At 41.0% G+C, this 26,488-nt stretch overlaps 1 protein-coding gene across 1 annotated transcript; it reads left to right on the top strand.

Moving 5' to 3' along the window:
• Positions 1 to 1,269: 1,269 nt before the first annotated feature.
• Positions 1,270 to 24,983, top strand: cdcp1b (CUB domain containing protein 1b). Its single transcript, XM_079570872.1, has 13 exons — positions 1,270 to 1,574; positions 7,455 to 7,673; positions 11,263 to 11,589; positions 12,996 to 13,199; positions 13,274 to 13,621; positions 15,357 to 15,569; positions 16,962 to 17,318; positions 17,387 to 17,752; positions 18,744 to 18,941; positions 20,107 to 20,463; positions 22,011 to 22,364; positions 22,445 to 22,526; positions 24,301 to 24,983. The coding sequence occupies exons 1-13, from the start codon at positions 1,511 to 1,513 to the stop codon at positions 24,812 to 24,814; spliced, it is 3,603 nt and encodes a 1,200-aa protein (XP_079426998.1). The 5' UTR covers positions 1,270 to 1,510; the 3' UTR covers positions 24,815 to 24,983.
• Positions 24,984 to 26,488: the final 1,505 nt, after the last annotated feature.

The raw sequence follows: 26,488 nt of genomic DNA, 5'->3' as shown, positions 1-26,488 counted from the left end.
TGCAACGCCTCATTTGAAAGCTAAGGCTTGCTTTTTCATCATTTTTTTTCATTGCATTTTGTCACATTTTTGTAGAGTTTACCCCCTCGACTTCGTTGATATTTTGAGGCTTTTTTTCTAGAAGCTTTTAGATTTGGGTAAAGGAGCCAAACTGGAGAAATCGTGCTCAGTTCAGGTGGGGGGTTAAGAGGTTAAAGGAACAGGCCACCGTTTTTCCATACTGTAATATGTTCTTACCTGCGCTTAGACGAGTTGATACGTACCTGTGTGTGTGCCTATGGAAGAGCGTGGTCGCTTCCAACTTCACCCACGTTTGGAGCCATAGGAATAGATTGGGAGAGGCCAAAGGCTAACAACATCTTTGCTCGTTTTGCGTGACTGAGCACACACACAAAGACCAGACAGGTACACATCAACTTGTCAGCTCAGGTAAGAACATATCACCGTATGTAAAAACGGTGGCCTGTTCCTTTAAGACAAGAGTTGGACTGAGAAAAGCCTGGGTTCATGTCAATCAAAAGACAACAGCGCACCACAGTTTGAGAACCACTGATTTAGAGGAACAGAAAGTCAACAGCTAATTAGGTTAAGAAACCTCCAACAGCCTATTAGCCAATAATATCCATGACGTAACTTTACATTGACCTATTCTTCTTCCACTCATAAAAAGACCACGGTGAACAACAATGAGTGGTCTGTGGACATTAATATAGTTGTGGTGACTTGCGTCGGTGTCACTTTATAGGCGATGATAGTGTCAGCTTGTGGAGACAGCCTGTGCGTAAAGTCTGTTCAGTGTGATTCATTTTTTTTGCTCCGCGGGGAAACATGACCAACAACAACGCGTCCCATGTTTTCATACATCTGTTACTCGCTATTAATAAATAATCTTCCCACATGTAATCAGATTAGAAATAGCGTTACGTTTAAGCCGTTAGAGCCTGCCCTGCGTGATAGGCTGCACTTTCTCGGGACAGCCCCTGAAGATTCGTATACAGTTTGCCGTTTGGTGATGTAGCTACACGCTGTATCTCCCCTCCCTGTGCTTTTGGGGGATCCACTGATCAATGCCAACCATTTCTGGCATGTCCAATTGGCGCGTATAAAAATAGGGCACGCATTGTGCACCATGAGTCACTTAAGGACTCCACCAATTATCCACGCATAGCCGCAGACCCAGCTCTCTGGTCTGGTCCGTCTCTTCTCGGGGTTTTTCAAACACGCGGTTCTCCTTCCACGCTCAAGTTGAGACAGGTTCACCCTCTCCTCCTCCTCGCCATGCAGCTTTGATTTGACGTCCCGGGACCCCGCCCTTCTCCGTAACGCGCCGTACAGGTAACGCACAATCAGGAAGTGGCAACTGTCGGCAGCTGCTGCGACGAGACGGTCCCACCAACAAACAACGTGAAGGGGGGGATTTGTGCTTCTGGCAGCCGACACCATGCGCTAAAGTGTCGAATCCTCTCCGCTTTTCTCATCTAAAAAAAACCGACTTGCTTCTGCGTTTGCCATGCGTTATCATCGGAGCGGAGCACTTTGGGGATTCGTGTTGCTGGCTGTCCTGCGCGCAACAGGTAAGTGTAGTGTAGCTTTGTTGTGTCAACGTCATCGTGCATGAATTCAGGGGATAAATATTCAACAAAAGGCAACATAAAGCATGATATGATCTACGTCTTTGGCATTTTGTGCGTAAACATAATGATTGAGTCATCCTGCTTCACCAATTTGCCTCTTATATCCAACAAAGCTTAATAAACCATGCCCAAAGTTGCAGGATGCGCTTTTAAACGAGTCTCATTGTCATTTCTGATAAATTGCCTCTATTATGTTGCGCACTCAGCCCTTCTCTTCCTCTCTCTCTCTCTCCCATATTTGTCAAATCATTAGTACTACTTGGAAAAAAAGTTCTCAGACGCAACTTAACTTTGCCAGAATTGTGCGTAAAAAGCAGAGGGGAAAAAAGCCCCTTGTGTCCCCATGTTAATCAAAGACACAATGTTGCTGTGAAGTGGTCCGCGCACTCGAACCCCATTCTCTCGCGCATTGGAGGACAGTGCTTGACATAAATTCTCCATCATGTATAATTGATTGCGTTGGATGAAAGCGCCGGGGCTCGTTGAGTGGGTGCGCGGAGTGAAATTACGCGCAGTCTTTCCGAGCTGCTTTCCAAGACCTCCATTTTCAAAGGTTTATGAGGCGTTTATGGAGCTTCCCTTTGGCTTGAATTCATCATTACCTCATCAATGATTGACCGCGGCCAATCTGCTCTAATGCGAAAATGGCACCGCTCAGCCGCAGTGGCGTTTTCTCCCACTGTCTCTGAACCCAGCACTGTCATTGTAAGTCCATAAACGATTTTTTTTTTTTTTTTTTTTGGAGAAACTTTGTGTTGTGTTACGGGGCTAATGTCACACGCCCATTGTTTACCTTCAGCCTACATTTTGTACAACTGCTGCAGCTCTCAGGGGAAGTGTCATTCAAGTCCAAACTTGTTTTAAAGAAAGAGAACAGTGAGGAGTAATAGGCCAAGAACGTGGAACGCGGCAGGTACAAGTGAAAGAGGAGGTCCTATAGATAAGGCGTTTATTTGATCTTGAAACACACATTTAAAAAAACAACAATAGCCTTTAGGACTGAAATAATGCTAGCTGATTACTGCATGCAGCATCACGTCCTTGGAGTGGCTGCATTGATACAGACTGAGCTAAGTTTGGTCTTTGCTTTTTCAAACCCAAAATACTACAATGACATGTCTGTGATCATAAAGGGATGTAAATCCACCCTATCATGCCAGTTTGGGTGTTAGTAGTCAAGCTCTTACCCCCCGCCCCAGCTGAGCACATTTTCTCTAGTTCGGCTTTACTCAAATCTAAAAGCTTCTCGACTGGAGAGCAACAGTGTAACGCTTCATTTGAAAGCTCAGACCTGCAAAACATTATTGTCACATTTTTGTTGTTTTATCATAGGTTTTTTGTTGTGTTTTTTACAGACAGACAGACAGACAGACAGACAGACAGACAGACAGACAGACAGACAGACAGACAGACAGACAGACAGACAGACAGACAGACAGACAGACAGACAGACAGACAGACAGACAGACAGACAGACAGACTTTATTGATCCCGAAGGAAATTATGCATTAGTGTCTTGCTCACATTCTCACAAACAGAGCAGGAGCTACAGAATTAAGAGGTTTAAAAGCTATAAAAGCTTTAAAGCAATAAAAATGGAGTTGTAGTTTTTTGTTGTGTTTTTTGCTGTTTTTTTGTCATGTTTTTGTTGTTTTTTTGTTGTGTTTTTGTCGTTTTTTGTCATGTTTTTGTATTGTATTTGTATTGTCATATTTGTTTGTTGCTTTTTATTTTTTTGTGTTTTCGTATTTTTTTCACATTTTTTTTGTTGCGTTTTCATATTTTTTGTTGCTTTTTTGTCTTGGTTTTTACTACATTCTTGTCATTGTTGTCGCTCTTATGTTGCGTTTTTGTGCCTTTTTTTCATTCCTTTTGTGTTTTTTAATCCTCGCTTCCATTGCTATATTGACCCTTTTTTCCAAGAAGCTTTTCGATTTGGGTAATGCCTGGATAACAACTGGAGAAAATGCACTCAGTTAAGTCGGGGTTAAGAGGTTAAGTAGACTCATAAATATAGACTAAACCGGGGGTAAAATTTGCCTAAATTGGACTGAAATTAAATCATGTGCCATGTCTAAAGGAGAACAACACCCCACTTAAATGTATTACTAAAGTATAAATGAAATTATGTAAAATCTATAAAGTCTCAAATTGCAGATGACCCCGAGTATCACCTGAAGGAGCCCAAGTACCGGAATATGTGCCACAGTTTGTCCAGCACTGCTCTAAACTAAACTGAACTAAACTACATTACTACACACGTTACTAAACAAAAGCAGCAGTGTCGGCGCTCACAGCTGCCTGGAGCCACGGCCCGTTTCTTTTGACAATTGTGAAGTATCAGGTATCGTCGTCTCAGCTGTTACTCATGCGTCTCCCAACGGATATCGACGAGCCGCCTTTCCTTAATCACATGACCCCATTCCCTGTAACGAACAGTCATCAGGATTTATCTGTTTGAATAGGGAGCAGTGAAAGCAGCAGCAGCAGCGGGTTTGTCTTACACTACAACCGCTGTTTGCACAATACGGAAAACACTGACCAAGCTCTGATGCTATTTACAAGGATGTTTACAGGTGTTTAAAGGGACTATACAATGAGCTCAGACCTGTTCACCACAACTGCCTCTAAAATCCTGCACTGTCACTCAAAAAGGTGTTAATTCGGGTCCGAAGTGCCGTCATGCACGAGCTTAATATAGAAGCTGCAGTTACACGTATGACCTGAGGTGGCAGTAGTGAGTATAAAATGATAAACTTGCATCTAGCCTCTTTAAATGACAATCAGGCCTGCACACAAGCAACTGCGATCAATATCCACATTGAAATCGCCATAATTGGAAAAGAGCTTTGACTACCATTAGATGTTATAATGTGCTCTGAAAACAGTGATGCTAATATTAGTGTAAAGCCTCAATTGAAGCATTTTTGCCACTTTTTTGTCTGTTTTTCTCCCATTATTGTTGCTTTTTTTATTGTGTTATTGTTGCTTTTCTGGCACGTTTTTGTCGCTCTTTTGTCACTTTTTGTTCAAACTGGAGAAAATGTGCTCGGTTCAGGTGGAGGTTAAGAGTTAGTATTTTCTAAACTTGTTGACTAGGGCTGCAACTAACGATTATTTTGGTCATCGATTAATCTACAGATTATTATTATGACTAATCGATTGGATGTGGAAGGTGTATAAAAATTGATTGGATGAGACACTAACAGAGACATTTATGAAATTTACAATGTACAAAACACTACTCACCCTAACTTTAAAAGCAAACAGATTGTATTTCATCAAAAGTACAACATGTCATTTTATTTCTGCTCGATTTGGGTCTGTGTTTACCAGAAAACGATTGATTGCTATAATAGTTGTCAACGATTAGTTGTTCAGCCCTACTGTTGATGATGTGCAAAAACAGAACCTTGATTTAAAACATAACTCGTAAATCCAATCGCTATATTTATCACTAATGAGGTACGACAGCAAATGCATTCAGGAGGTTTTTAGTACTGTCTTCAAATTAAACTGACGAAACAAATGCAGTTTATTCAGAAGATAAAGAAAATCAAGTAAAAAAACATGTTATGGTTGTGTCAGAAGTGTCTCTGGACTTGTCTCATCGTTACAATCTTGGACTTTTCTTGTAAGGAAGTAGCAAATGTACTAAAAGTCTACACTTCTATGCATTAATGCATTGGCATATTTCTATATTGTGCCAGCACAAAAGTGGGAAACTAATCGCATCATTGTTCATATCATATCAATCATATCTTGCATCCAACAAAATTGGGGGGCGTCTTTTATCAAGACCGGTGCGAGTGTAAGCTGAAAAGTAAACTACTATTTTGTGGCCTTGTTGCACCTGATTTAACATCTGAAATGATGTGTATTGCAGTATCAGGGCCACAAAACTGATATGCAAATAAGTTTAAAAAAAAGGCACTAATGATTCTGCTGCTGCTCCACTTTTGCTCGTTCTACTCGTTTTGCACTTGAGCAAACGCTTGGTAAATTACCCACTTGCTTGACATGACATGTTTATTGGGAAAAGTGTAATTTCTTCTCACCTGTGAGTCTCCACTTCTGTAGCTCTACAAACCCACTCCTGGTTCTGGAATTAAAATTTACCTTCATTTTTCTCCCTTTTTATTTATTCTTGAATGATGAGAGAAAATGATGGGGCATAATCAGCTTTGTAATAGTAACCTATTACCATAAAACACACACTTCTGATTAGAAGATTTATTCAAAACTTGATAAACTGCAGAAGTAAGTATTTTGCTGTATTATTATTATCAAGCATTTAATATTTTCTATCTTTTAAAATATTCATGCTTTGATCACTTGATTAGCCTCCATTGTGCCTTTCTGCCTTCAAACTCTTTATGCATGTACGTTACTGGTCAAATGTTTGGGAACACTTTCTATGTATGCTTTGTTTTCAACACTATTAACATTATTCTGAGTGAAGACATTAAAGCAGTGCAAACTTGTTTACCTTATAAAATCCTTTCCGTAGTCCCTCTGGGGGTAATACAAATGTTAATGGGATGATTGGGGGTCTTTCATCTCCCCCTGGTGTCTCTGGCCAGAAAATCACAATTGTAGATTTTCCTGCACCGGGTCAGAGCCACCAATACACACTAATGGAATCGGGAAAAAGAAGCTAACAGGCTAACGGGCAAAGCTAACTGCAGGCTAGCAGCACTTTAACAGTATTTACAGCCAAGTTTGATCGAAAAAAGTGATCTCCATTGTGTAATTGGATGTACAATATCCCTCTGTCCCTTTGTCTTTTCTGTCAGCGTGGTATTTATCGTTCACGGACAATTAATGAGTAAAAAATGTAACATGCTACGACACCTGCAGTGGCCTCTAGGGGCATGAGTTACTTAGCACTGCTTTAAACTATGAATTAACACATGGGATTATATATGGAAAAAAGGATGAAATACGTCAATTGTTTTATATTTTAAATTCTTCAACCCTTTGTTCTTGTTCTCTCAATGAGCTTCATAAGGTCGTCCCTGAAATGGTTTTCTGTGAGGTGAAAATCATTTCTGGCGACGACACTGTGAAGCTCATTGAGAAAATGTCAGAAATGTTCAAAGAAGAAATGACAGCAAGGTTTTGTTTAAACTCTTAGCCCCCACCTGAACCAAGCCCATATTCTCCAGTTTGTCATTGTTCAAATCTAAAAGCTTCTCGAAAAAGCGTCAAAAATGAGACGATAACAAGGATGAACGCAACAAAAAAAAATCAACAAACAAGGCAAGCGTGATTAAAAATTTAGAAAAAAACGATGAAAAAAGTGGCAAAAATGTGACAAAAACGCAAAAAAAAAAAAGAGCAGCAAAAAGTGACTAAGATAGCGATGGACAAAGCAGCAACAATGTGACGACAACATGGCAACAATGTGAGGAAAAATATCAGTTTTTATCAGTTTTGTAGGTCTTAGCGTTCAAATGAGGCCTTACACTGGGCTATAGCTCTCCAGTCGAGAAACGTTTAGATTTGGGTAAGGCCGAACTGGAGAAGATGCACTCGTTTAAGGTGGGGGTTAAGGGGTTAAAACACAAGTCTGTGAGAATCTACAATGTAAATAGTCTTGAAATAAAAGAGCGTAAAAAGCAGTACTGCATTTTTAAATGTTTTTTCAGCAAAATTAATGGAAAATTGATTTAAATCTGGGGTTTGGTTTTGGGACTAAATGCTGTATCTGAATAATATTGCACTGTGAGATTTGGTTCTCACTTCTCTAACTTGTATCTGATTTATTTACATTACAACATCGTTTACTGCACTGCTTCCTCTTTCTGTGTCCATCAGATGGCCAGGACACAGTGGTGCGCCCCGACAGTGGATCCACCGTGACTATTTCCACGGACCAATCGGAGTGCAGCGTCTGTGTGGTCACCGGGGTCAACGCCACGGAGACGACCTGCCACCAGTCCCTCCCCCTGACCCCCGAACAGGAAGTGAGGCTGCAGTTCAAATGCTCGAAGCCCACAGAGGAGGCTTTCTCTGCCTCCATCACACACACAATCGGTGAGACTCGCACCATGGCTATTTATACCGCCATAAATCACTTCCATGTGTTAGGTGATTTACATATTAATAGTTAGCAGTTTCCATTTTCGGTCGCCATGGGGAATTCACACATAAATGGGCGTGTTGTTGGCTGTCAGCAGCGAACAGAAATATCTCTGAGTCAACTTGCGCTTTGGATTTTCTGTTGAGCAATAATGTGTCTGATATGATTCACCAATAATAATTCCTTTACCCAAAGTACTTTAAAGTAGACATAAAGGAGGCCAAAGTACATTCTTTTGGGCCCCTGAGCAAAAGAAAGGGTTCCAAAAGTACCACGTTATTGTCCAGTGTGAATCATTAAGGAGTTAAACAGGGAAGGGCACAATGTTATCGCCAACACAATGTTATCAAGCGTTTCACAATTATTCATTCGCTCCGTCCAGGCAGGATTATTTGAAATGGGGACAGTGCCCAATATGTATTAACCTGCATCAACAGAGGCTTTATACCTGGTTATAGCACATTATTATAGACCTGTCGTCACTAGGCAGACAGACGTAAACATTAAGAAACTGACATCAAATCATTATTAAACCTTACCCAATTTCCCAACAACCTTAGATCAACCCTCATAGATGAAGAATAGGCAGCAGTCTGGATGTCTTATACAGGAGATGTTTATTTACCATCAGTGCAGACATGAACATGAGATATTGCGCTAGTCCTACTATTCAAGTCTGTCTATGCTTCACAGAAAAGGCATAAATACCCTCTCAGAGCATCATACTGATACACAAACAGACATTCAGTAGCTGAGAGTCTGAGCACCACAGTCAAGGCTATGACAGGGATAGTACGACTGGACAGCTTGACCCAGTATGATAAATAGCGATTTAATGCTATCCTCTAAACTACAGCTTTCTTGTGGTTTTGACTTGAGTGAAAAAAAAATCAAAATCAAACGGCAGCATAAAAATAAACCTCCTTCAACTTAAGCCGCAATCAAGATTTCAGAAATAAAATCGAAATTCTAATGGTTTAGTTCTGTCCTATGTGGAAGCAAACCCAGAATATGAAGCATATAAACATGGAAATAAAGATCTACTCGCTGCATCCAGAGCTATAGCCATCTCTATTATCTTTATTGTAATGTGATATTTATCTCAATGTTCAGTTGATTCTGGAGTTTCACAGTTAGATTAGAAGTGAACACAACAAGCTTCCATAGGCTGTATATGGAGCAGAAGTGTTATCAATGTGCACATCCCAAAACAAAATCGACGCCTCGGGTAAGCGGGTTATTGATAGGATAAATAATCCTAGGTTCCTCTCCTACCCATAAACCGTTAACCAGAACAGCTACTCTATTCCTTTTAACTAATCTATAGTCAGAAGAAAAATCAGCAGATGTGTATTAAAACACAAGCTTTTACGATCACCAAAAACAGATAGTTCTATTCTGGTTTTCACACCAGCTTGTGGTCACAGTCCTCTGACTGTGACGTAGTTCTAACTCCAACATGTAATTCATTACATGGCCTATGTAATTATTACCGACTCAATATTCAGCACTCAGTTCAAAATTAAAAGTAACATGAAACAGCTTTACACAGCTTTTTGTTTTAACACATACTTGCTATTCATAAATCTTTTGTTTGACACTAAAATTAACATTAAACAAAAGCTTTACATTCAAATTAGTCTACAATATGTGTACCTCACTTTTGCCTATTACGGATATCTGCATAAACTGGAGTCAACAAGTTTAACACCTGACCTACTCTAAACTGTCTGCATGGAGCTTCACAGCTTGTTCCAGCTATTTCAGTTCACGCTTTGTGCAGAATACCCGAGTCTCCTTGTCAGGACCTAAAGGCCCTACTCTCGACCGGAGCCAAACATCCACAATCAACCAATAACATTTGTTTAGATTATGTAGTTTTTATGTAGTTTTTACTAGTTGTATGTTTCCCACTGCATTATTACATCTGGTAAGGCCATTCTTAACCACCCTTTTACCAAAGGATAAAAATGCACTTACCAGATCAGCTGTATGTAGACATGTTCGTTGATGCCAAATTAACAATGGTGTTCGAGAGGATAGATGAAGAATAGGCAGCAGTCTGGATGTCTTATACAGGAGATGTTTATTGATACTGATACTGAGTCTGAGCACCACAGTCAAGGCTATGACAGAGATAGTACGACTGGACAGGTTGACCCAGTATGATAAATAGCGATTTAATATTATCCTCTAACAACAATCATTCACAGGGTGGTTTCTAACCTTTTTTGTCTCGCCCTTGAGTTGTTCATTTATACTCCCCTCTGAACACTGTTGTGTTCAAAATGAAGCTAAATTACTCTCAAAATTCTACTCAGTTTCACAATTTTTTTAATCTGAGGCAATTCCAAATACCTCCTACAAAGTAGTTCCCTGGTTGGGAAACAGTGGTCTAGTGCAGTGTTTCCCAATCAGGGGTAGAGGGACCTGGGGGTACTTCAAAAAAATTGTGAAACCTGAGTAAAATTTCAATTTTACTTTCAAACAAAAGTGTGTCAATGATGTTTTCAGGATAAGCTTTGACTTTTAGAGTATTTTAGCTAAATTTTGAACATAAAACAACAAAATCCGAGCTGTTAGTGCTGTGTTGTATATTGTCTGATTTTTTTTGTGTAGACCTTTTTGTGAAGCACTTTGGTCAACAAGAGTTGTTTTTAAATGTGCTGCACATAAATTTGATATGATTTTATAACTACGGCATAAATCTATGTTAAAGCAGTACTAAGTAACTCATGCCCCTAGAGGCCAAAGCGCCACTGCAGGTGTCGTAGCAAGTTACGTTTTTTTTACTCATTAATTGTCCGTGAGAGTAAATACTACGCGGACAGAAAAGACACAGGGAGAGAGGGATATTGTACATCCAATTACACAATGGAGATATTTTTTTTCACTCAGACTTGGCTGTAAATACTGTTTAAGTGGCGCTAGCCCACAGTTAGCTTTGCCCGTTAGCCTGTTAGCTTCTTCTTCGTGATTCCATTCGTGTGTATTGGTGCATGGAAAGTTGCAATTGTGGTTTAATGGGCAGAGACACCAAGGGAGATGAAAGACCCCCCAGTCATCCCATTAACACTTTTATTACCCCCAGTGGGACTACGAAAAGGATTTATTAAGGTTAACAAGTTACTTAGTACTGCTTTAAGTTGCTCACTTTGTTAAAGTTTTGGCAGGATCCTCGAGTTGGGGGGTACTCTGTGTATAAAATAAGTAGGACAAAAAATGTTGGGAACCACTGTGGTGGATGAGGCTGCTGCACATTTGGCAAAAGTCTGTTCAGTCCTCAGCGTCATGGATTTGAGTCCTGGCCCAGACAATTTGCTGGATGTCTCGTCTTTATCTCCTTGAGCACAGCCGTCCTGTCCAATAAAGCCTTTGAGCCAAAAAATTCCTTGAAGATAAAGTCTTTAGTCAGCCCTTTTATGGTAATCAAAGTTGTTTATCTCATAAGTATTTCATGAGACATTTATATTCCTCACTTGTGCTTGCTTCACATTAGTAAGAAAATATGATCTCTAAATGATGCGTTCTTTTCCCTCACAGACTGCAGTAAAGACTCCTGCAGCCCGTCGTCAGCAGAGGCCCAGGACCTCCTCCCTGAACTCCCCCGGACTTACGTTTGGGAGCTCAGCGCGCCTCCGAAGACCACTGTGAGGCTGGACCTGCATGGAAACGGCGGACTCGCCACATCCACAGACCCCTGTCCAGACGGGGTCCAGGTCTCTGTGTCCAAGTCCGAGTCCGATCCAGAGGAGCGGTTCTGTCGAGGGGGTCCCACTGTGGCTTTAGATGTGAAAAATAAAGCCGCTGTGAAGCTAAAAGTCAACCCGAAGGCAACCGTGGGGCCAGTGTTCATGGCGGCGCCTTTAAGTAAGCCATTTTATTTGTCATTTAATGGATGTTTCAGAAACAGGAGCAGCGTTGTGGATTCACATGAAAAACAGGCATATCTACAGTATCAAGATTGTTGCATGTGGGGCTACAAGTGGTCATAATATTCTGCTATATATGAAAATAAAGGCTTAAATGTCATATTTTAGTCCCACAGGCATACAATTGCAATTCTTTGGCAATACTGACATTGCTTGTAATTTTTCTGCATAACTTTGTTCAAAACACTTGATGAATGTTTCTGACTTTTTCACACATTTTTGCTCTAAAGTTTACAATGTGTCAAAATTGTTTTTAAATATCCAAATGTTACATAATTCCTCTTTTTACTGGAATATATAGAAATCTTGAGAAATTACAATTAAAGACCCTGTACCTGATATTTTTCCAGGAGGTGGAATGATTTTTTTCCCTCAAGTAAATTATGAAAGAAGACATTCATGAAAAGTGTATTTAATTATAAAACCTTTTGTTCTTTTTTGTCTTTTTCAAGAAGTGGCAGGAGAATTGTTTTCAGCATTATTGTGACAGTGAAAACTGTGAAATGGGCTAAAAAACCCATCCCTGTGAAGATTTGGGATGCTAAAAATGCCTTGTAAATGTATGGAATGAGTTTAGACTAATTATTCAAAGTTTGCAAAGAGCAGAAATTAAATGATTAAAACAATAGGTACAGGGTTTTAATAAAATGTTTGCATTTGTGTTATGAAAAATATTATTTTTAAGCATTAATACACATTATATCTGATCTGCTTTTGCTTTGAACAAAGTGTCAAAATAGCGACAAAAACAAGGATGAAAATGCAACAAGAAAAGCAACAAAACAGGATTTAAGAAGTGATGAAAAAAACCAAAATAGACCTACAAAAAAGCCAGAAAACGGCGACAATAAAAAGGACCAAAGCGCAACAAAAAGGCGCCGAAGAAGCAACAAAAGAGCAACAAAAATGTGCCAGAAAAGCAACAACAACAAAATAAAAAAGCAGGGGGAAAAAATCTACTATAACAGACAAATAAGAGACAAAAACACAACATGACTGCTTACAAAATGTAACAAAATCTTGGCAAAAAGGCCACAATCCTTTTTGTAGGTCTTGGCTTTCAAATGAGGCGTTACCCTGGCCTATAGGCTGTAGGCTCCAGTCGTGAAGATTTCAGATTTGGGTAAAGCTGAAATGGAGAAAATGTGCTGGGTTAACCTGAATATTGGAAGCCAAAAACATGATGATGAAAAAACGCTGAGACTTTTGTTGCCAAAATCCATTGATGTTGTGTAAAATAAGCAAAGGTCTTTCAATTATGTAAAATATGTGCTCCGTGGGAAATGTCTATTACTTTATTACGAAACTCATTTACAAATTCCTATTGTCGTGCTGTTTCTTCAGAGGGCAGGACGATGGAGGTCACGGTTGGCGCTGGGACTGAGGTGGTCCTGAGTCGAAAACCCTCTGATCCCGAGTGTGAAGTTTGCTCTGGAGGCGACTGCAGTGACACGGAAAAGACTTTAACCAGCGGCGCCAAAACCACACTGGAGTTCAGCTGCTCCAACCCACAAGACGTGTACGCCGCCAAGATCGCAAACACTATCGGTGAGTTTATTCAGGATTGGTTCATAGAGTTCAACAACTTCTACTTTTGTCTGTTCTGTTTCTTTCATTTGCAGCGTGCACGAAAACATCCTGCACCCCCGACGCCGCAGGGGTGGACCCGGAGCTCTTCAAGGGCTTCAAGCGGACTCTAACGTGGGACATCAGTTCACCCCCGAAAACCGTCCTCACCCTGGAGTTCCCCGCGCCAGGGCTCGAGGAGACCCCCGCCTCCTGCCCCGATGGTTTTCAGTACTCGATCAGCTCCGGTAAAAGCAGTGACGGGACGGGTAAGAAGAGGAGTTACTGCAGGGGTTCTTCTCCGTCCTCTCTGAGTCTGGCCGGAGGGACTGATGTGATGCTGGAGGTGCCCAAAGACCAGGACCTGCCCCAGACGCAGTTCACGGCCAAAGCAGCAGAACGAGGTGGGAAATGGTGAACATTCTTGGCCGTTGTAAGGCCAGTGTAAAGCCTCATTTGAAAGCTAAGACCTACAAAACTGATCTAAGCTTCTTCCTTATGATTGTCACGTTTTCGTCCTTTTCGGTTGTTTTTTTGACATGTTTTGGTCACATTTTTGTGGCTTGATCAGCTACATTACACTGGGGAAAATAAAAGAAATGTGGCCAAAATGCTACAAAAATGTGATTTAAAAACAAAAAGGATGAAGCTTAGATGTGTCATTTGAAAGCTAAGACTTACTAAACTCATTACACTGGCCGATAGTCAAAAAGCTTTTAGATTTGGGCAATGCCAAACGGGAGAAATGTGCTTGGATAAAGTGGGGGTTAATGGGTTAGTTTTTTATTCACTGTTCATTTAGTTGTGCATGATAATGTTGAACATATTGCATATTTACAAGAACATTAGTTGCATAATTATCACTTTATTTCAGTGAAGCAGCAATTTTAATGAAGAAAATGTATTTTTATTTATATATTTTATATATATAAATATATATTTTTTATATATATTTTATTTATAAGTTTTTAAGCTGCTGACAGGAAGTGACATAGATAAACGTAAAGCTCCATAGCAGTTTGACTCATTTTCCATTGGCTTAACATGGTTGGCACGGCAACAGTTTAAGGCTGCGTCCAAAACCTTCCAATTTTAGCCTCTAAGCACTAACACTAACAACTAATCCTTAACCTTTCATGGGGTCAACTGTTAGATCTATGCAGTTTGTGAACTAGAGCTTCAGAGCTATTTTGCACAATTCGACCGTCCTTACCCCGGGGAAGGGGAGTGACATCACCAACAGCTGCTTTTCTTCTTCTTTAAAGGTATTGGTGTAGGCCAAAAAAAGCGCTGGCCGCCACCTAGTGTATAGTGTCCAACAACAACATAGTGTCCAAACAAAAACATTTAAGGAGAATTTTTTTTTTACTTTTTAACTTTTAGAAAGTTTAAATATGCACCTGTCAATCAACAGTGGTTGTGCATGAATCACTCGAGGGTGGGGCCGAGGGGGGTGGGGGTATTGGCGCAGTGGCTCATGGCATGGCACATAATCCTAATCGCCGGTAAGGGACCACCAGAGGTCACTATGCTAAAATGGCTAAGATAGTTAGCATTGAGGCTTCTTTCCCTAACTACTTCCTAACTGACAGCCCAATTTGGAGGCTTCTTTTCATGGCGGACGCTGACGCACATCCTGTTTGGCAGAAGACCTCTTATATAACCTTATAACCAATATACTGGTTTCGGACGCAGCAAAAAAAATTGTTTGCTTTCATCTATATCACTTCCTGTCAGTGTCCAATAAGGAAGTGAAACTATAAACATCACAAAAATAGTCAAACAAAAGAAAGCTGTGTACAATCATTTTAGCAAAAAAAATGTCAAATGTGTCATATACACTTTAAAGGTTGTATATTATTATCTCTTTAAAAAAAAGATACTTTTGCTTTGGTATGGCACAATTTATATCTTCAATTGATTTATTTTTATGGAGAGCAAATAAAGTAGTTGTGCCCCTAGTGTACTGTGCGAGCAAGAATTCATAAACTTTAGAAGAAGATGCAAGTTATAAATACATCTAAAAATAATGTCTGTTACCTAATTGGCAAGACATACTTTGCAGTGAATGCAATTTGAGCTCTGACATGGCATGAACTAGTTTGCATGTGTTTGTTATATCAAATCTTTTCTCTCCAGGCAGCAGGATGTTGTCGGTGAGCACAGACCCGGACACTAAGATCACGATCAGCCGTGATCCGCTCGGTCCGGACTGCGACGTGTGCGTGGTGGAGAACTCCAAACAGAAATGCTCCCACAAACAGGTGATGAGAGACCCCCGGAACGTGTCTGTGGAGTTCAGCTGCAAGACGCCCCAGGACTTCTTCACTGTCGACATCATCAGAGACATCGGTGAGAGGACTCTGCTTCACCTGGTGTCGGTTTAGGGCCGACCGTCAGTTATTCCTGACAAACCGTGACTCAAATAAAAAATAGGAATTGCAACTTATTACAAACACTTGGTAGTTTTACCCCGAATCTATCATAAGGCTGACTATGAAAAACTACACTGCCTGACCAAATAAAAAGTCCCCACCTGGATTTAACTAACTGTTCTGATCTGGGGTCGCTGCAGTTGATCAAAGAATGAGATCAGCTGAACTTCCTGAATGACCAGGTTATTGCATGAATGGATTCCTTGTTGCTTTATGGCACAGGTATTAGGGCAGGGCGATTGTGGCCTAAAATCTATATCACAATATATAAAAAGGAAATATCATGATACCGATATATTTGACGATATAATTGACAATCGACAAATTACTTCAAAGTCCCAGCCTTCCGCCTATTGGGAAGATTAATTCAGTGATATTTTATTCATTTTCTTTTTTTAAGGCATACTAATTTCCTCGCAAATATGGTCTACTCAAGCAGTTTACATCCTTCATTTCATTATACTTTTTAAGAACCTGTCCCCATGTTCTACAGTCAGTGTTTATGCTGCTCCGTTGCTGTATTAATTTTGACAACATATTTTCATTTAGTTTCAGTCTTTTGACAAAAATGGAATTCAATTTCAATAGTCAACTAAGATTGCAAGTAAATTTAGTCGACTAAATTTACTTGCAATTTTAGTCGGCTTTACATTTATGTTATTCATTATATTTAATCAAGGTCCTCTGCTTCATGGACACACATGAACAAAGGTCAGAGCAGTTTCTTTGGCAGTGAATTTACATGATCTGAGGCTCTTTCAGACTGTCAATAGAAGTGTTGGATGATTTTAGTCTCTCCTTTTCATTTTAATTTAGCCTTATTTTAGTCTACTAGAATATTAGTTTTAGTTTTAGTCCAATTTTAGTCGTCAAAAATGTCACTTTGACTCAAATTAAGACTAAATATTTTAATCGACAAAATGAACAATTCCAGGCACATTCCAAGACGATAATGTCAGGATTCATGAGGCTGGTTCAGGGAGCATGGAACATGATTTTCACACATGGACTGGCCTCCACAGAGTCCAGATTTTAACCCCATAGAGAATCTTTGGGATGTGCTGGAGAAGGCTTTGCGCAGTGATCACATTCCCCCATCATCAGTGCAAGATCTGGGTATAAAATGAATGCAACGCTGAATCTTTTGACATTGCAGAAGCTAATTGAAACAATGCCACTGGAAATGGGTGCTGTAATCAAAGCTAATGGCCGTACAAACAAATAGAATACCTTATTTTTTGTTGCCACTTTTTTGCGGGTCAGATAGTTTATATGCAGCACCTCCAAACTTCTCTCTCTCCCCCCTCAGACTGTGCAAAGACGTCCTGCTCCAGCGACATCCTCAAAAACGAGTTCTCCGTGTTCCCGGAATTTAACCGTACCTTTATCTGGGACCTCAAAGTGGACTCGACCCATGCCTTCCAACTGGACTTCCCCGAGCCAGGAATGAGACAGGTCCCGAACAAGCACACCTGTCCGGACGAGCACACCTACTCTGTGGTCACGTATCTGCGAACGGGCCCCGCCAGCATCGGGACGTTCTGTAAGGGGGGCACTGTGTCCTCTGTCCTGGTCCGGTATAAGGGCCGCATGTTCCTACAGGTGCCAGGAGACCGAAAACTGGACCCTGTGGACTTCAAGTTCAGCCATGGACCTCAGACAGAAAGTAAGAGCATTTTATGAGTGAAATTTAACATACAAAAGTGTGATTTTAATTTAATGTCGTCTTTTCAGTGGTGGCCATCCTCAAAGTGAACCTGCCAAGAGGATTATCGAATACCACCTTCATCACACCGAATTACCCGGGTGACTTTCCGGACACAGAAGAAATGCAGTGGGATTTCGTTGTTCCCGGGATGCACAACTACACCATGAGCTTCACGGACTACACGCTCCCCGAGTGTCTCGATGACGGTGAAGATGTGGTGTTGGAGTACCATAAAGCGGACAAAAAGGTCACCAAATTCAGCCTGACCGACCCGCAACCGAAACACCAGCAGGGCAACTTCAAAATGGTGCTGAAAAACTGTGCGACGAACCGGACTCTGCAGGGACTGACTCTGAACTTCAGGGTGTCAGTGATGAGAAGCGGACATCCAGGTAAGGAGATATAGTATGTTTCCTAAGTCGCCCCATTGCTAACTTGTGCTGGGTACCGTTGTTTCTATTTATTCCAATACCAGTACTTTAAAGCCACACCGCCTAGAATTTTACCCAATAATAATAAAACTGAAATTCAAGTATTTATTTTTATGACAGATATGTTCATCATTGGAAAAATCCTAATAAATGTACAAACCAACATGTTCTTTTGCTGTGAGCGGCTCAGCTCTCCTAAGACTTTACCTGGAGTGGGGACGTCTCCAACTCGTATCCATGGAGACGTGACTGAAGTCAGTAGAATTTGAGATTTAAACAGGTTAGGTCCTCATCCAAATCCATTCTTTGATTACCTACGGCAGAAAAAGCATTTTCTGTGTCGAGCTGGTCATTAGGATCATGTTTTGTACCGATGGCAACAGTATCGTCCAAAATGTTACGCAGTGTGCCTTTAACAAAACTTGGTTTTCTATACCGATACCTGAACAATACTTTTTTTGATACTTGTAATATAGAACCAAAAAACAGAACAATAATGTTAATTTATTCCTTTATTTTACATTTGCATAATTTCTTTAGGGGTGAAAGAATCAAGAAAGTTCCTTTTAACTGCAAACATTTTTTATTTTTATTTTTCCATTTTTCTCAATTTCCATTTGTTTTCTATTTCTTCCAAATATTTGTACTTTTTTGACATGGTCGTCCCCCTCCCCCCATTTCCCCCTATTTTTCACAACAGCATCAAAACTTTCATCTAAAGATTTAATATGTTTTCGGTACCTGCTTTTGATACTTTTATTTTTTTCGATACCAGTTGAACCTAAACTTTTTCCAACACTGGTATTGTTGAATAGTTATTGTTCACTCATGATCTTTGAGGATAAATCGTTGCTTAATCTGTGCTGGTTTCCTTCTAACGCCCCCGTCATGAACATTAACAGAGGCTGAAAAGTACATCATCATTTCATGTGCCTCTTCTTCTTCTCTTTAGTTCTGTGCACTGTGGACCTTTCAAAGCAGCAGGCCTTGTCCGTGCAGCTGGAGAAGGTGGGCTCGGATCCGTACTGCGAGATGACGATCGACTCCAAACACCAAAAGAAGATTAATGTAGCGTCTGGGTCCAAAGCGAGTCTGTCTTTCCTGGACTGTCCCAACGAAGACGTGCAGCTGACGACCACAGAAGTGATCGGTGAGAGAGATGTTGTTCTGCACAAGAAAGTCACTGGGTTTGATTGATCCATCGCGGTTTCCCCAAGATGATTTTACAGCTTGTGGATTTTCCATCTAAGATTTTGTTTGTGCAGATAGGCCGCTCAATAGCTCGGGCGGTAGAGCATTCGGAAAATAACACAAGGTGGGCGGTTCAATCTGCTTTGACCAGTGTATAGTGTTGTTACGTCCTTGGGCAAAACACCCACCTACCAGTGAGAATGGAGTAGTTAAAGGCTCTTTACCAGTTTTTTTCCTCTCCTCCAGTTTATTGTAAACTCTGATTGTGGAACGTTACAGTGCATCTAACTTAGAGGTTGACAGATGTGGGTTTTTCTAAGGCCGATGCCGATATTTTTGGTAGATTTTTCCAAATGTCTGGTCTATAATCCTGGAAAGACATAAATACTTGGCCACTCCAGTAGTGGCCAATTTTTTTTTTTTTTAAGTTTAGTTGATTCAATCATAGTTTCTGTCCCAGCTTTGATTAGTTCCCATTAGCATTAGCATGCTGCTGTTAGCATTAGCACACTGTTGCCTACGTGGCATTTAGCAAAGCGATCAAAATACAGTTGTGGATGTTACTAAATAACTCAATAACTCAACTCACGCAATTTAATTCTCCAGGCTCTGTGCTTCAAAACGACATGTCCATATTCACTTGGGTTCAGTGAAACTAAAGTCAAAAACAAGTCAAACTTGTAGCTTACACATTTTCATTGTGATGTTTTTGTTTCACTGAGGCCTTGGGAGTTATGGTAGAACTTGTTTTTGTTGGTCCCGGAGATATCAGTTTTTATTGCCCGATATCTTTTGACCGATAGCCGAATTGGCCGATACATCGTTCGACCTCTAATCTAACTAGTTTAGTTTAGATTTAGGCTAGTTTTTATCATTTCTATCACAGTGACCATGAAAAGTGTCACTGTAAAATGTGCCTATGAAAGTCCTGCTTAAGAATTGGGATGAAAGTTAGGGATGAGGATCAAAACTAACTATTGAATTTACTTGATACCTCGTTCATTGTTTGTAAAGAAAGAAATCCAGAATAGGCTCTTTAAGTTATAAGTTATGTCATTCATATTGGTGGTGCAGATTTGCTCCTCAATACCAAACCCCTAAACCATCGTCTTTTATATTTCCAGAATGTTACAACTCCTCCACCTGCCCCGATCACATCCTCACTGTCCCCAAGCTGGACTCGTGTTTGCCGATGCCGCTCCACAGCGCGAACTGGAGGATCTTCATCTCCCAGGACAGCACCGTGGACCTGGTCTCTCCCACCGGGACCCTGAGGCAGGCCCTGCCGGGACAGAAGTGCACCGGGCCCGTGTTTCTGCACGTGAAGGAGACGGAGGGCGAATCTGTGGGCGACTACTGTTTTAACGGACCCATCCAGAAAGTCCAGGCTCACACCAACATCTCAGTCACAGCCAAAACAAAGGACTTCAAGAAATTCAAGGGGCACTTCCTCAATGTGTCCTTCAGCCCAGAGATCACAGGTAGGATTAAGGAGAAATACCATCTTTATTGCTTCATGCCTTCTTATTGTCTAAAATCAATATTGTGCGACACTGGCTCAGAGGGAATAGAGCTGGAAGTTTATTGGTTCAGTCGCAGCTCTGACGAGTGGATACTGTCATTGGGGAAGACACTGACTTTGCCTTTGTTTGAATGTGAGTCATTGATGGTGTTGGCAGCTCAGTGTGGGCTGTGCAGCGCGGTTGGCAAATAGTTAAACATGAAAGTGACAGGTTTTGACACGTCTGAGACACATTTTTGCATTGTTAATCTGTGTCCATTCAACATTATTCTCCTACAGATTGTGTTGCACAGTAAGCCATTTGTTATAACGGCGTCATTCTTGCAAAGGGGAATTGAGCGTCACAGGGCGCTAGGAGGAAGTGTTGCAGAGGCACCCAACCTCCATCCAGACAGCCACAGTCAAACAGCAATCCCGAGGCAGAGGGTGTCATTTCAGTAATCCTACGCCTTTTAGCAAACCTCCCCTATTGATTGATGTTTAGATGAACCCAGCTGTGGTTTACTTGACATGTCTCACTACCTGTGCTAGACCTACACAAACAACAGTCCACTTGAGGGCAGCATTGTGCCTCAAAACAGTTAGTCTCATCAGATCACATTCATGTTCTCCACAATAAAATGCCAAAGTGTCAGATGAAAGTGAAAGAAAGACTTTTATATTTCAAGAGGAATCCATAAATGCTGACCAGTAATCATTAGGTCCACAAACGTGTCATATTAATTAAACACAATGGCATTAAAGAGCTACAGGAAACAAAAAAGGGACTAACGAGGAGATGGTGAACGTCTGTTGTGGAGCGGAGGGAGCTGCGCAGGAGGAAGAGGAAGGAGGAGATGGAGCTGACCAGTGCAGGACACCACGCTCTGAAAAATGATGAGCATAAACTAAGTCAAAACATCTTTAATATGATAATTATGTGGCAGCAACAGTGGAACGCCATAGTGATTCACAGAATAAGCGATTAACGAATGTGGCTGAAACTCATGGATCGGTTTTATTAAAGTTGTGGGATGTTTGACCTCTCAACCCCCACCTGAACATCTTCTCCAGTTTGGCTTTACCCAAATCTAGCTTCTTGAAAAAAGTGTCAAAACAGCGATGAAAATGAGGATGAAAATAAAGTTAAAATGTGACAAAAACTGCGACAAAAGAGCGACAAAAACACTTTTAAAAAGTGATGAAAAAGCAACAAAAAAATCCTCAAAAGAGTGACAAAAATGTGCCCTATATAGCATAGCACAATAAGCAACAAAGACATGACTAAATGGTGTCAAAAAAACAACAAAAAAGTGCCAAAAAGCAATGAAAACACGACAAATGTGAGGTAAACACTCTAATGGGGCATTATTCTGGCCTATAGGCTGTAAACTCCAGTCGAGAAGCTTTTAGATTTGGGCAAAGCCGAACTGGAGGAAATGCGCTCGGTTAAGGTGGGGGGAGGATTAGGGGTCACGCGCTCCCAAACGCACCTTTTATCTATTCTCTCACTTCATCTTTCCACAGAAACTATTATCTACAGGGTGACCCCAAACACCAAGGCCCCCACTCTGCTCGGGACCCCGAACTGGCCGCGGGGCATGAGTCCGTTCTCCACCGTGTCCTGGATCCTGACGCTGCCCCGGAGCTACCAGGCGCTGCTGCACTTCCCCAACGTCAGCCAGCCCAAGTGCGCCGACCGCCACACGAACATCCGCGTCAAGATGCTGGGCTACGAGGAGGAGCTGATGAGCCGCCGGGAGGACGAGACCATCGACAAGCTGACCGTGCCCTACAGCTTTTACCTGAACATGTCCAACTGCATCCCGGAGGAAGGAGACTTTGGGGCGGTGGCCAAAATCGTCCTGCAGAAGAAGAGCAGTAAGGAGACTATCGAAGAACTTGGACAGGAATGTTTTAATACCTATATTTTAATTATGTTAATTGTGTCGCCTGTTCAGATCTGTTGGCCATTCTCCTGGGGATAGCGGCGGCGCTGCTTTTGCTCATCATAGTGCTGGTGGTGGTCTGCGTCGTTATAAAGTGAGTAGATCAGAAGAATCTTTACAATTAACATGGAAAACTGTGGAAATACGTGACTGAAATTGCTATTGTATTGAAAGGAAATTATGATGAATCCAAATATATTTGTATAAAGTTGTGCTCAAAAGTTTACATACCTTGGCAGAATTTTTTTCACTAAAGAATACGAAAGATAACAGATTTTTTTTTCCACTCAAAGTCAGTGGTTGTGTGAAGCCATGATATTTTTAAATTAAAATGAAAAAAGAAAGTACCAAAATGAACCTGAGCAAAACTTTACAAACCCAGGTTCTTACTGTGTGCTGCCCCTTCAACATTAATGACAGCTTGGATTCTTTTGTGTCAGATGTGGATGAGGTTCTTTATTTTTTCTGATGCTAAAGCAGCCCATTCTTCTTGGCAAAAAGCCTCCTGTTCCTGTAAGTTCCTGGGCTGTCTTGCAAAACTGCACGTTTGAGCACTCCCCACAGTGGTTCAATGATATTGAGGTCAGGAAACTGAGATGGCATCAGCGAACCACCTCTATATTTCTCAGTAGGTATGATGCACTTTTCATTATAGGCCATCATAGGCCTTTCACCATCTCAGTCTCCTGACCTCAGTATCATTAAAGCACTGTGGGAAGAACTCAAAAGTGCAGCTCATGCAAAACAACCAGGAACTTATCGGAACTGGATGCGTTTTGCCAGGAAGAATGGGCCGCTTTACCATCCAAAAAAATAAAGAACCTTCTCCAGAACTACCACAAAAGACTCCAAGCTGTCATTGATGTTAAAGAGAGCAATACACAGTATAAAAACTTTTGATCAAGGTAATTTTGGTAGTTTCTTTTTTCATTATGATTTAAAAATAGCAAACTTTTGTGTTATCCTTCATATTCTTTGAAAAAAAGTTTTATAAAAAAAATCTAAAATTCTGCCAGGGTATGTAAACTTTTGAGCACAACTGCATGTAAATAATCTAATTGTTCTATAGCTGCACGTGGCTCTTCAGACCGTGGTTTGCCTCCCTGCTCTATGTGATAAACGTTGGAAAGTCCAGTTGAGAAACACCTGTCGCTTCTGTGCAAAAAGCAGCCCATGGTGTCATAACACTTCTCTCATGTTTTCCATTTATAGAAAAGAGCAGCTGTAAATCAGTGGTTTCTCATCAAATCGACCTCAACTTAACAAGTTCATGAATAATAGTCATTTATTAATTTTACAAATAACCATGTAGAATAGAACTACTTAATTAGACATTTAATTGCAGTTCCACTTGAATTACTTACTGGATGAATACAAATGATTGCCTTTGATTGTAGTCGATTACTTAGATTACTTTTAAAGTAACATGGTAATTACAAAACTGGTAAGATCATGGTTACTTTATCCAGTAACTATTGATTACTTTTTTGTAATATTTTGACAGGTGAAAACGTCTTGCGCAAAATGTCAGAGATTTAGAAAAACAACTGAAAACTACCGTCTGGCTGGAAATACAGACATTATTTTGAGTTTATCTCATTTAAAGGGGCTAGATGCAAGTTTGCCATTTTATACTCACTACTGCTACCTCAGGTCATACGTGTAACTGCACCTTCTATATTAAGCTTGTGCATGACATTCTCAACTGCGAGAACCTAAATAGAGCAGAACTGAACAGCCTGGCTTGATCCATTTTACTAAAACTAAAGTATTAGTGATGAATAAGTAACTAGACTACTGTTAGTTATCAGTAATCAGTAGTTGGATTACTTAACGTAACTCTTTTCTCACCTCGTTTGCGTTCACAGGAAAAAGAAGCAGAAAATGTCCACAGAGTCCTCTATATACATGGGCAAAGGGAACATCTTCCGCCCCAACGACCGGACGTTTTCCAAAGCCCGCTCGGACAACGAATCCCACGTGTACGCGTCCATCGACGAGACCATGATCTACGGGCACCTGCTGGGGGACACGAGCTACGCCGACAGCCTCTCCGACCAGTACAAGGGCATCCAGTCCGACTCCTACCACACCTTCACGGGGCCCGCGGACGGCGCCGCTCTCCCCACCATCCAAGAACCGGACGCCGAACCCGAGCTGGACCAGTACCGGGGGTTTCTGGAGCCCTCGGAGACCTTCATACCGTCCCGGCCGCGCACCCCGATCGACAGGCAGGACAGTCTGGGCTTTCAGGACCGGCGGATGGTGGATAATGAGCTGTACACGTTCAAAAGCACAGGGGATTTTAACACCATACGGCTTTCGGCGGCTGATTTGGAGCCGCAGCCGCCCATTGACACAGTGACGGAGGAGGAGTTGTAGCGGGACGTCCGACTGCAGTCCTACATCACGCGGATTAGAATGTATTGGGAATATGTTTACGCCGCACATTGCTACTCGCTGGAGTTTGCATGTGTTTCCAGTTTCATTGCAGGAACTCGAAATGTCAATACAGTGGTCAGTGTTGAGATTTTTTTGGCTAGTTTTGTCCCTTGACATCTTAGTTTTATTGTCAAAGCAAAAAGTAAAGTCTAGTACAATATTTAGAAGGGATTTTTCAATATCTAAATCTTGCCAGGTTTAGTTTTGAATCCCAAAAAGGCGAAATTTGTTTTTTATAATCTTATTCAAAAATCCCCTCCATAAATGCAAACCTGTTCTGTATCTGCCCCATATATTCACCTGCATTGTCCCGCCTTAAAGGAACAGGCCACGCTTTTCCATACTGAGATATGTTCTTACCTGAGCTTAGATGAGTTGATGTGTACCTGTCTGGTCTTTGTGCCCATGGAAGAGTGTGGTAGCTTCCAAATTCACCCCCGTTTGGAGCTATAGGAATACATTGGGAGAGGCCAAATGCTAACGACATTTTTGGTCGTTTTGCGTGACTGAGGGCACACACAAAGACCAGACAGTTACACATCAACTCGGCTAAGCTCAGGCAAGAACATATCTCAGTATGGAAAAATGGTGGCCTGTTCCTTTAAATAATCATTCCCCACACTCGTCGTTTTAAGTACGATTGTTTTATAGTTTTTATTTGTTCAACAGATGAAGACCAGAGCTTAATTATGATAAGGGATTTAAAATGTGATCATGAAATGTCTTTTTTTTTTAACATAATGATTTTCCCATATATTCCCATACACTGATGTAGGACTATAACTAAACTCCGGCTCGTGGACTGTTTGAATGTTTTAGGTGAAGCTTCAAATTCTGAAGCGGTAATGTGTAGTTTTATTGAATCTTTTTTGTCAATAATAGTTTCTTTCTATGGATTTCTGTAAATACAATTTTAGTTTTTGTGGAATACATTTTTAAGATTGGGTTTTTTACAGGCATGTTTTGTTTCTCCTCGGCGCCTAAATGCTAACTTGGACAGTGCTTTTTGGATGGTGCTTTGCTTTTGAAACCACAGGTGTCTCAAAGTGGAATAGTGTTTGGTTTTGGACTGACTGCAGCAGGCGCCATTTTGTGACCAGCACTTACCGTAAAAGGGCCGGTTTGTTTTGCCGCAAATATAAAAGCCAAATATGCAGACCTTCTCACACTGGCTGTCAGAATTATGTCGGAACATTTTATTTAAAATGGAGAAACCCGATGCCAAACAGCTTTCTTAGTTTATTGAGAAAGCATTCAGAGCAAACAACAAGCGCAATGCAATTTTACATTGTAAAGTAAACATGCAACCAGTCAATACATTCATTTTTAAAGTCTGAGCTTGATGCTGGGTCCAAATGGATTGACTCATTGTCAAAAAAGTGTGTTCAGGATACTCTGAAAGCTGTAGATATTTTCCCCCCTTTTCTTTGGGTTAATGTGCTTTCAAGACAAAACGTTAGTATTTCATGTTGTTACTTGCAGAGATATGTGTTGACTCAATAAAATAATGTAATTTATGAATAAAACTCATCTGTAACTGGTGGTGTTCAAACCAGGAGGGGAAAATGGTCAGTAAGGTCACGTTTGGAAGGTGAGTTTATTATTTGGATCGAA

This window comes from Gobius niger (assembly GCF_951799975.1).
Source record: "Gobius niger genome assembly, chromosome: 14".
NCBI lineage: Eukaryota > Metazoa > Chordata > Actinopteri > Gobiiformes > Gobiidae > Gobius > Gobius niger.
Note: the sequence above shows the minus strand (reverse complement) of the source record. Positions and strands in the feature narration are given on the sequence as shown.

What these genes read in the sequence shown, in the direction of transcription:
- cdcp1b (XM_079570872.1), top strand. Translation starts at nt 1,511, where the DNA reads ATGCGTTATCATCGGAGCGGAGCACTTTGGGGATTCGTGTTGCTGGCT. An exon ending in CCATGGACCTCAGACAGAAA is followed by an intron (nt 17,319 to 17,386) that starts GTAAGAGCATTT and finishes TCGTCTTTTCAG; the next exon opens with TGGTGGCCATCCTCAAAGTG. An exon ending in CGTCCTGCAGAAGAAGAGCA is followed by an intron (nt 22,365 to 22,444) that starts GTAAGGAGACTA and finishes TCGCCTGTTCAG; the next exon opens with ATCTGTTGGCCATTCTCCTG.